We start from the raw sequence: 12,082 nt of genomic DNA, 5'->3' as shown, positions 1-12,082 counted from the left end.
TCATCCTATCACCTTTGATCTCAACCATTGCCTTAGACTCTTTAATTGGTCTCCTACCTCAAATATTTACCCATTCTAGCCCATCTGCCATAAAGATACCAAAGTGACTTTCCTAAATTGCCTCTTGGATATCATTCACTGTAATTCTAGTAACTCGATATCAAGGATACTTTAAGGATCAAATATAAACATCTCTGCTTGCAATCTATAGCCCTTACCAAACTAGCTCAAACCTACTTTTCCAAGCTCATTATACACTTCTTGATTGTTACTATAGCCAAGCCAAACTGACATTCTTAATTGTTTTTGACACAGAACATGCTATCTCTTTGCCTTTGCACTGCCTTTCTCTTATGTATGGTATGTACTTCTTCCTTACCATTTCCTCTTAGAATACCTAGTTTTCAAAGCCCAACTAATGTTCCACTTTTTACATGAATCCTTTCCTTATCCTCCAGGATGTTAGTACTTCCATTCCTAAATTATCTTGTGTCTCTTTTGTATGCACTCATATATGTTGTCAACTCCTTGAGGGCAAGGACTATTTCAGTTTTGTCTTTATACACCCAGTCCCTAGTGTAATTTTGGTGATATATTAACCCTAGATATTAAATTATATTGCAATTTGCCACTAGTGGTTGGTGGTTATAGACAGGCTTTTGGGTAGAGATGATCCTGTAGTTGACAGTTGAAAAGATGGCTGAGAAATCAACTAGAGACTGAATATATAAAAAAATCCTACTTATTTGTAATTACAAGGTTCAGGGAAAGAACAAGGAAAAAGAAAGGTGTTTTATAAATATTATTCCTATACTAAAGCCTTCTAACTAATTCCCCAAAAACCCCACCAAAAATTCACAAGAAGTGTCTTCTGCCTGAGAAACCCAAGCCTATGCTAATCTCCTTAAATCTATTTTAAGTATTTATAGTATAGTATAGTATAACTTTCTAAACTATATAATCTAATCAAGTTATTAGTATTTTTATTTTTATCTTAAAATCAATTCAGTTTCTCAGTCTCTCCTCCAGTCTCCAAGCTCAATTCACTGACAGGATAAAGGTTCACTCCAGGTCCGACTATGATTATTATTCTCTTCTTCCCACACTGGTCAGACCAGGGAAACACCCGAGTTTTCTCCTACTTTTGTCAGTTTTCTCCTTCAAATCTTTATCATCTCACATGATGTTTCATACCAACTGCCATCAGAAATCCTCCACAAACACACAGAAATAATCTGTCACCTCCTTTCTCTTGAGAAATCAAACCCAAGAGAGCACTTAACTTCCAACATTCTCAGCAAAGGATCATTGGGAATTTAAGAACCTCCATGAAAATCCCAGTTTGGTCTTAAGGTAACACCTCTTTCATAACTCTTTCTGTAGCTGGAGACCTTTTTTATAAGAGACCTTCTTATAACCAACCTTATTTCCTAATAAATACAATTATCCTAATACTAGCAAAATACCTAGAAAAAAGTAAATGTTTAGTAAATACTGGTTGGTGAATTAATAACTGATAGATCAGGAACCTGGAGGAGGGATTGAAATTAAGGGCATCAGTAGAATAAACCTTGACCAAAGGGAAAGCTATCCTTTTCTTTTTTGAAACAGAAGTGAAGGAACAAAAATTGGGTGAAGGCACAGAGAGATTTTGAGAGAGATTGTGTTGAGTAACTTTAACCTTAGCAGAGTAAGAAGTATGATTATTTGTTGAGAATATGTTTGTTCAGGAGTTGGGCCAGTGGTTCAGAGAAGAATGAGGCCTTTAATTTTTTCAAATAGTTTATATAGTATTGGAATTAGTTGTTCTTTAAATGTTTGATAGAATTCACTTGTGAATCCATATGGCCCTAGGGATTTTTTCTTAGGGAGTTCCTTGATGGCTTGTTCAATTTCTTTTTGTGATATGGGATTATTTAATTATTCTATTTCCTCTTTTGTTAATTTAGGCAATTTATATATCTTAAAATATTCATCCATTTCACTTAGATTGTCATATAACTGGGCAAAATAGCTCTTAATAATTGCCTTAATTTCCTCTAAAGTAGAGGTGAGATTGCCCCTTTCATTTTTGATACTGTTAATTTGATTATCTTCTTTCTTTTTTTATTTATTAGTTCAATGGTTATTTTACTTTTAATTTTATTAATTTCTCCTTTGATGTTTAGAATTTCCAATTTAGTTTTTATCTGGAGTTTTAAAATTTGTTCTTTTTATAGATTTTTTAATTGCATGCCGAATTCATTTATCTCTTCCCTCTCTATTTTATTGATATAGGCACTCGGGTATACAAATTTTCGCTCGAGTATTGCTTTGGCTCTATCCCATAGGTTTTGATTATGTTGTCTCCAAGTTGTCATTCTCTTCAATGAAATTAGTAATTGTTTCTTTGATCTGTTCTTTGACCTACCAGGTTTCAAAAATTGGATTATTTAGTTTCTAATTGATTTTAATTTTGTCTCTTCATGAACCATTATTAATTATAATTTTTATTGTATATTATGATCTGAAAAGTCACATTTATTATTTCTGCTTTTCTGCATTTTTTAGTGATGTTTTTATGCCCTAGTACATGGTCAGTCTTTATATATAAATCATGTGCTGCTGAAAAGAAAATAATAAATTTATTTTATTTTTATTTATTTTTATTTTTCATTAATTTTTTTTGTTTGTTTTGATTTTTGTAATTAAAATTTTAAATTTAAAAAATTTCTAAAAATTTATTCATTATTTTATTCATTATTATTTTATTAAATAATTATTTGTTTTAGTTATAATTATATGTATAATTATAAATTATATATAAAATATATAATTATAAATTATAAATATATAACACAATCACAATTACTAAATTAATTATTAAATTATTAAGTAATTTAATTTATTTTAAAATTTTATTTTAAAATAAATACAAATAAAAAATAATTAAAAAATAAAAAATATTTTTATCCCTATTCAATTTTTCTTGATGTCTATTAACTCTAATTTTTCTAACATTTCATTCATTTCTCATTTCTTTCTTATTTATTTTTTGGTTTAATTTGTCTAGTTCTGATAGGGGAAGGTTGAGGCTCCCCACTAGTATGGTTTTACTATCTATTTCCTCCTTAAGCTCCTTTAGTTTCCCCTTTAAAAATCTGGAAGCTATACCATTTGGTCCACATATGTTGATTACTGCTATTTCTTAATTATTTATATTGCCTTTTATCAAGATGTAATTCTCTTCTTTATCTCCTTTAATCAAATCTATTTTAACTTTAGCTTTATCTGAGATCATGATTGCTACTCCTGCCTTTGACTTAGTTACAGCCCAATAGATTCTGCTCCAGCCTTTTACCTTTATCCTGTATGTGTCTACTTGCCTCAAGTGTGTTTTTTGCAAACAACATATGGTGGGATTCTGTTTTTTAATCTATTCTGCTCTCCATTTTCATTTTATGGGTGAATTCATCCCATTCACATTCATAGTTATGATTACCATCTGTGTATTCCCCTCCATTTTGATGGCTTCTTTTAATCCTGACCTTTCTCCTTTTATTCTTTCCTTTCCCTCCATTGTTTTGCTTTTAATAAGTCTCCCTGCTGCCTCCCCAATATTATTTCCCTTCCTACCACTTCCCTTCTTATTCCCCTCTTACTTTGGGGCCTTTTGATTGCCTCCTCAACCTCTCCCTCCTCTCTCAACACACCCATTTCTTATTCCCTTTCTACTTCTCTATAGGGTAAGATACAATTCTATTCCCCAGTGAATCTGGCTGTTCTCTCTCTGAGCCAGTTCCAATGAGAGTATGGTTTAAATGTTACCTGCCACCAACCTCTTTCTCCCTTCCATTGTATTTGTCTCCCCCCACTGCTTCTTTATGTGATATAGTTTACTTCATTTTACTTCTCTTCCTAATTCTCTTTTAACCCCTAGTTTTATATTTTTTGACATATCATCTTAAAGAGCTTATTACCACACCCTCTATGTAAACTTCTTACTGTTATGATGATAATAACAATTTTTAAAAATTACAGATATTATCTTTCCATATAGGAATATAAGCCATTTGACCTTATCAAAGCCCTTAATTTTTTTCTCTTATTTTACCGTTTCATGCTTTTCTTGAATTTAGTATTTGGGCCTCAGATTTTCTGTTTAAGTTTGATCTTTTCTTCAGGAATGCTTGGAAATCTTTTTTTGTTAAATGATCATTCTTTCCTCTAAAAGAATATTGCCAGTTTTGTTGAGTAGTTGATTTTTGGTTGAAAATCCAGTTCCCTTCCAACCAGAATATCATATTCCATGCCTTCTAGTCCTTCAATGTGGAGGGTGCTAGGTCCTGTGTGATCCTGAATGGGGCTTGATGATATCTGAATTTTTTCTTTTTAGGTGTTTGTAGTATTTTCTCCTAGGCCTGGGAGCTCTTGAACTTGGCTATATTGTTCCTGGGAGTTTTCATTTGGGGATTTATGCAGGAGGTGATCTGTGGATTCTTTCAGGCTCTATTTTATCCTTTTGTTTAAGAATATCAGGGCAGTTTTATTGGATAATTTCCTGTAGTATGATGTCTAGGCTTTTTTTTTGTTGTTGTTACTTTTTTGGGTATTCCAATAATTCTTAAATTGTTTCTCTTGATCTATTTTCCAGGTCAATTATTTTTTCAGTTAGGTATTTCATATTTTCTTTTTTTTGTTCTTTTGATTTTTTTGTTTGTTTCTTGATGCTTGTGAAATCATTAGCTTCTAATTGCCAAATTCTAATTTTTAAAATCTGAATTTCTTCTATGACCTTTTGATCAATCCATTCTTCTTTTCAGGTCACTTTTTTTTTCTCCTTTGACTTTTTGGCCTCATTTTCCAGTTGGTCAATTCTAGCTTTTAAAGCACCGTTTTCTTGTTTTAATTCATGTGCCTCTGTTTTTAGATCACCTATTATGCTTTTTAAGCTATTGTTTTCTTTTTCCCATTTTTCTTTGGCCTGTCTTACTTAATTTTTGAATTCCTTTTTGAGCTCTTCTAGAGCCTGAGTCCAATTCCCTGGATTTTTTTAGGTTTTTCTTGAAGTTCCTTGGGTCTCATCATCATCTGTTGGTTCTGTTCTTTGGTCTTTATCTCCAAAGAAATGTTTAATTGTTACCTCCTTTTTCTTCTTGTTGTTTACTCTTCTTTTTCTTTCTTTCTTTTTTTTTTTTTTACTCATTTTTATCCACCCTGTGGACTGTAAATTAGCCCCTCTGTTGGTTTACTGGACCAGGGTGTTTGAACTGCTCTGGCCTGGAATGGAATCTTCAAATTTCTCTCTCTTCTGCTGGTATACTGGATTAGACCATCGAGTTGACTTGCCATGCTATTCTGCCCTAGGACCAAATCTTCACTATAGCCAGCCACCTGTGGAGCCTGAGGGCACCTAACCAGATGAAATGATAGGATACTTGATATTTTAGTCAGTGTAGACATAGACTCATTTTCTTGGTATCTATTATCTAATTATGATATTTAAAGATTTTTTCCACTAATTAATTTTGAGAAGGAAATAATGATTTGCCCCCCACACACATTTTACATTCATTTGTTCTACATAATTTTCTTTCCTTTAGTAATAGCTAGGAAGGAGGTTTGCAAGGTTAAGCTATCTGCTTCTATTATAGTAGTGAGATGCCTCTACTTTTCCCCCTCCTTGCTTCTCTTCTCTAGCTTTCTATCAAGAGTGCAAACTTCTCTTGACTATTATTATTGGGTATACTTAGCATAATAGTCTGGGAAAATTTTGAGTGCTATAGGAAGTTTTCACTATGGGAGGATTCCAACTTGAAAGTATGTGAGAAAGCATTTTGATATTAAGCATTTTCTAGGGTTCTTGGTGACTCCTATTTTTTCCTGATTTTGTTTATATATCTGTTGAGAATAGCATCTTTAATTACAAAATACTTTAGTTTTAACAGCAGCTATTTTTATATTTATTTCCATGATTTCTTTGTTACTTTCCTTTGTATGTGTGTGTGTATATCTATGTATGTATATGTATATTTTATTGTTGAAGGGAAGGTTGGGGAATGAAGGTAAATGAGGGTAGGATGAATTTAGTACCAAGGTATGGACATGGGAAAAAATTAGCACCTTGCCTTTTGGAAAACATTTGTGCATATTTTGAAAACTCAAGGGCATTTAAGAAGGCAGATATCTTGTACTTGCTTTATCATTTTGTATTATGGAAAGATTAATTCTGAAACATAACTTTGGGGTGCCCAAATTTCATTGCAGATTTTAATTGGGTAAAAAATTAAGGGAAATATATATAAACTTAAAAGGATCACTAGTTTGGATGCTAAATTACAATTAAAAATTAGTTTATTTTAATGTTCAAATGTAAACATTTCTTATAAAAGTATTAACTGGCACAAATTATTCTACAGATCCATTGGTTGGCTGTAAATGGAAGAACAGAACTACTTCATGATCTTGTACAACATGTCAGTAATGTGGATGTTGAAGATGCAATGGGACAGACAGCATTGCATGTTGCTTGCCAGAATGGTCATAAGACAGTAGGTTAAATTTAGTTGAAATTTTTTATATTTTGTAAATTTTTGAAAATTCTGAATTTGTGAAAAGTTTTTCAGTAGGAATATTTGTGAATTTTGCCTTGAAATATCTTTCTTTTAAAAAATTTTCTGTTAATGACTAGATTGCTGATTTGTTTTGGTAAAGTAGAAGAATGTCATGCTTTTTAATACTTTAGTGTTTAAGTAACTTAGTGCAGATTACAATTCCTTGAGACAGTTTTCATGAGTGCTATTAAGCAGTAGGTAAGCTAGTAAGACTTGAAACATTTTTAGGTTGATGGGAAATACTAGAATTTGTGCTTTGATGGACTAGCCTTCAGGAATCTAAGGTTGTTTGTGATGAGACATTATAAGAAATTTATAGTGTTCAAGTATGAGGCACAGTATCAAGACTGAGATTGGGAGGCAAAAGTTGTGTTTACTAACAGGAAAAAAGATTTCTTTGGGATGTCCACTTTGATTTTAATGTCTAAAAATTAAATTAGTTCATTATCTTTAAGGAATAGTTATATTTTAAGGAATAGTTATTATTCCCTAAAAAGTTACCCTCTTTAAGTTTATGAACCTATATTTTTAAAATTCTGCCAAAATATTCTGACATTTGATTTGACTCTTCAGTGTTTTGGAAAATCATAATTATGGCTGAAATTCAGGAATTCTTTTGTAAAATTATTGAAGTTTTGTATGTGATCCCTGTCAACAATATCTTAAAGAAGAAGAATCTCCTGAGTTTTCAAATTTAAAAACTTTTAGCTACATAATATGAAATAGTTAACCATAGTGAAAAAAATTATAATAATTATAACAACCTTACCCTCTCTGTTTCCATAAAGTTTAGATGAGAAATATATTATAGTAGTTGAGATCAACTGCTTTCAGTTAGGATAAAAGATAGTAGACCATTAAGAAAGCTTTGGCCCAAACCATATGTGCTTTATATAATGCACTAAAAATGTGAATTATACTCTGGAGTCATTGAAGATTATGTAGTATAAGTATAATGTGTTCCATATGTTTTACAACATAAAGCAGGTGTGGTAAATAATGCTTTGCAGCTAAGGAATTCTGCTTTCAAAAATTATCTTCTAGGAAAATTTATAGATCATTGGACTTTACCATGATGATTTTGCCTGGCTGAGATTTTGCAGATGTAGTAGAGCAGGAAAGGAAAAAATAGTGAGCTTCCTAATAGTATTAGAACTTTTTTTGTTCCTACAGTTTGTGTTGGGGAATAAGATTGCTGCTAAATCTCCATCTTAGCCAGAGGGTTTTTTGAAGATTGTACAGAAGGAAATATATGGTGGTGAGATGTTACTCAATCATTGGTGATTGCCATTAATCAGAGGATCAGAGTTTCTGAAGGGACCTTGAAAAGTCACTCAGTACTCTTGTCTCTGGGTAAAATTATACTTATAGTAATTGTGCTAATTCTAATATGCCTTGGAATTGGTAATTTTTTATCACCCAATAGAATTTTATTGGATAGAAATCTTGTATTGAGCTGGACTGAATTATCTTGTCGAGATTGAAAGCTTTTTAAGATGTTAATTATTATTATTGTTTTTAGTAATAATGAACCATTTCCTAAGTTGCTAAAGAGTTGTTCTAAAAGGCTTTATTGCGTCTTAGTGATTTAGGAGGTTTTGGAATTAGGGAGACTTTTATTTCAGTTCATTAGAATTGTATATGACCACCTTTAAGCCCTCCTAACCCTGATTATGTCCATGAAGGAATGGTAGATCAGCTAGGTGATTCATTGGATAAAGTGCCAGGCTTGAAGTTAGAAAAATTAATCTTTATGAATTTGAATCCAGCCTCAAGACACTTAACTGAGACACACAGTGTGACCCTATTTAAGTCATTTAACCTGATTTGCCTCAGTTTTCCTGAACTGGAGAAGGAAATGGAATACCACTCTAGTATCTTTGTCAAGAAAATCCTAAATGGGATCGTGAAGATTCAGAAACAACTGAAAAATGACAGAAAGAGCTTATGTATGTGAGGACATGTATTGTTTTTACATAATCTGAATTTTTGTTCTTAAAATTTTTTAAAAGGCTTGAAATTTTAGTATTCTTTTATAAAAATAAATGTAAAACTCTTCAGAGGGAAATACACCTTCAAGGTCCAAAAGAAGTCTTCTGTTGAATTAATATAGAGAGGCAAAAGACAGAATTTTTCTGTAAAGTTTTACTTTTAACCTCAGTGTAGATTGAATTTTAGGTATACCTAAGAAGAAAGTTTGAGTAGATGTTCATGAAAGAGAAGAAGCACTATTTCTAATTATCAGGCAGCTTCATAGCATTTCTTATTGCTATTTCATTGTTGCTTTGATAATGAAAAATGCTTTAAAGATTATTAGGATGCTAATTAAGTTAATTTAGTAATCTATTACGAATTTACATAGAGGGTTAAATTTAAATCCAATTTGCAGAACATATATCTATTTCTCCAAAAATAATCAACATGAAAAACATTTTTTTTTTTGCTGTTGATCCTAAGCTATACAATATGGACATTCAAATTTTGTTTACTGAGTCTATGCTTTTATCTTAATGTACAAGGTGTTTTAGGATTTTGAAGGTTCCTTCTTAAAAGGCAGTGTCAGACAGTGGACAGAAAGCCAGTCCCAAGAAGAACTGATAGTTGCTATGCTGCTGGGTGGAAGGAGTTCTCTTCACCAGTACTATTATAGGCCTAAGCAAAAAAAAAGTAATATTTATAATAGACAGATTGAAAATTGTGACCATAACTTCTGAAACTTCTGTCCTTGATTGATGATTTTGACTAATAGCTCTTATTTGACCTATACCTTTGCCCTATGTCACCTTAATTATAACATGACTTTAGAACTTATCATCAAGGGTATATTATATAATCCAGAAAACTTTGAAACTCTTGGATCCTCTTGACATGGAGGGGACCATAGAGGTCAGGTGTGGTTCATTCATTGGCTAAATAGTTATACTTGGGATAACAACATTTCTTTCTCTATTCCATACTTACTCTTATGATATGTACAGAATATTAGTGACATAGTAGATGAAAGTGCTCTGAACTCAGGGGAAAAAAGTGCAATATATGTATCTGAGAATATGGTTCTTATTGCTGTGGAAAGTGACTTTTCCAGGAACAGAGCAACTTGCAGACCTCATGTGTGATGATTGGATTTTGACATACAGTAGCAATTTAGTCAATGAATTGAATTTTATCCAGCTATCTAAAATGCCAGATTTGAAATTAACCTTTAATAGTTTTAATTCTTGCTGTCTTTAGTTGTTAGAAAGTCTTAAATGAAGTGAACTATTGTTGTAAATGAGTGCTTTCTTAGCTTTTTGGGACAATTTGGAGCCATAAACTCAGAGCATTTTATTGTCAAATGATCTAACTACTTAAACTTAAATGTTGTCAGTATATTTAGCCAGAAATTAATTCAAAATTAAATTTAAAGAAAATATCTTTTTACTTGAGTAATTTGATATCTTTAAATTTGATATCTCCGTTTTAAGCTTCACAAATTTTATATGAAAAGGCAATTGAAATCTTGTTAGGGTAGACTAAAGCTCATCAAACTAAAAAACAATTGTTAATTTGACAGTGGCATTATAGATTGTTATTTTCAAGAGAATTATGACTGACTGCGTTTCTTATTGAAATTGCAGGCTTATTAAGGAACAATAAGGTTATTCTACTACATTCAGTCAGCTATATTGGTATCCATAACCATCCTCCAAACTTTTCATCCAGAAACTTACAGGGCAGTCATGTACACTTATTTGAATGCCTTTCCCCAAAAAAAGCTTGGATTCAGCTTTGAGGCATAAAGGTAGGTTTGATTCACATATTTCAGAATTTATTTTTAGGTTTAGAGAAAGTTAAATTTTTCTGATGTTAGAGTTCTATGTTGGCTGATTTGTAGTGATAGCAGTTTTTCTAATTACTATTATTTACCAGGACAAGTGAATACTCTTGACAATTGCTTGATAATTAAAGAAGTGTATACATAAGTTTTAGGTAGTTGGTCTTCTAGAGAGATGATGGTAAGCCAATTGAAGTTATCATATAGCAGGTTGTTTTTAGAGAGTATGTAAGCATGTTATAATATTTTGCTTAAATGATTAGACTTTAATTTCCAGGGTTGGCAGGAATTGTGTTTTATTTAATTTTGTATATCCTTCAGTGCCTAAAATAGTGCCTTAAATGTAGTAAGCACACAAAGAAAACTTGGTTGACTTGAAATAATGCGTTTCTACTTTTTGGATTATTTATAACCATTTGCTAAAAGGAATTTGCATTTAGTCCTTTATTGTTTTAATATTGGCCATTTATTTTGTTCAGTTTTGTCACTTTGAATTTGGACATTGACATGATTTTGGATATGTGTGTGTATGCTTGTCATCAGTGTTTTGGTTCTTGGCTTGCCATTGACTTCAATTAAATGACTTCAGAGTTTGGCCCAAGAACATATGTGAGAGCCTTCTTATTTTACAAAAGTGTGCTGAAAAGACATACAGCTTGTTGTGTCTTCTAAGGCAAAACCTGGAATCCAGATGGGCTACTGTCTTCCTTTCTCTTGCCCAGATTCCTCTTTACCAGTTACCTACTTTTTAAGGTTCTAAGAAGGAAGATTTGTTGAGCATAATAAACCCTGTCTGCTCTTTGGAGAATCCTGAAGTAAAGTTTAAAAATTTCTGGCAATTTTGAAAATGTGGGGGAAATTGAAAAATTTTTATGAAAGAAATTAGATATTATATAATATTTAATGGCCTTTAGCTATATGATTTTATTCATATTTGAACATAAAATGTATCATATATCAGTTTATACATAAGATTGTGATTGATGTATTAAATGCAATAGTGTTTTTAGGTGGTAATTAATTAGCTAATTGATTGATCTTTTATTCTTAAATTTTTGTTAAAAATGCATTTTAAAGCTTCCAATCTTTGTGTATTTTAGACTGTATCAGTTTGAGAAGCCAACAAAAACTCTAAAAGAATAAAAAAGAATATTCTAATAAAACTGACATAATTCTAAAAAAACTGACAATTTATCAGTGTGTTAAGGAGGTACAGTAAGCAAAGATATATGAAGACTAATTATATGAAGACTAATTAGACTTTTTTTTCTGCCCATTGTAAGTTCTGGAAATTGGGATTTTGATGGAGTCTATTGTTTCTGATTGCCTTTGAGCTTCATTGTGACTAATTCTGGTTCATTGTGGGTTTGAAGTATCCTTGAAATAATTTATATACACCAAAAGCCACTGAAACTTATGGTACAATTGTTTAATTTTGGGCAAGTTACTTAAAACATATCCTTCCTTAACTGTAAAATGTGGAACATAACACCTATCTCACAAGGTTGTTGTGAAGATCAAATAACATAATATTTTTAAAATGCTTACTAGCACAATGCATGATGTATAGTGGATGCTTAGTGTTTATTCCCTCCCTCTTATCTGTTCATCATTTTTTAAATTTTATTTTAATTTTTTCAGTTCTTGCTAATTCTTATGTCTTCCTCTCCTTCAA

At 31.5% G+C, this 12,082-nt stretch overlaps 1 protein-coding gene across 4 annotated transcripts in view; it reads left to right on the top strand.

Annotated features, from left to right (window-relative positions):
* The window catches only part of HACE1 (HECT domain and ankyrin repeat containing E3 ubiquitin protein ligase 1), a 101,678-nt gene that overhangs the window by 22,982 nt on the left and 66,614 nt on the right, over nt 1–12,082 (top strand). Inside the window, exon 6 of one of the 4 annotated variants that reach the window (XM_044674278.1) lies at nt 6,399–6,530. The exons of 2 other annotated variants lie outside the window; for them this stretch is intronic. In XM_044674278.1, coding sequence (XP_044530213.1) covers nt 6,399–6,530 — 132 coding nt within the window. Of the gene's footprint in view, nt 1–6,398; nt 6,531–12,082 lie in introns of those variants that run through there. One more of the 4 variants, XM_044674281.1, reaches the window with a different exon arrangement.

Source organism: Gracilinanus agilis, chromosome 4 (assembly GCF_016433145.1).
Source record: "Gracilinanus agilis isolate LMUSP501 chromosome 4, AgileGrace, whole genome shotgun sequence".
Taxonomy (NCBI): Eukaryota; Metazoa; Chordata; class Mammalia; order Didelphimorphia; family Didelphidae; genus Gracilinanus; species Gracilinanus agilis.
The sequence above is the reverse complement of the archived record's forward strand: the minus strand, read 5'-3'. Positions and strand labels throughout refer to the sequence as shown.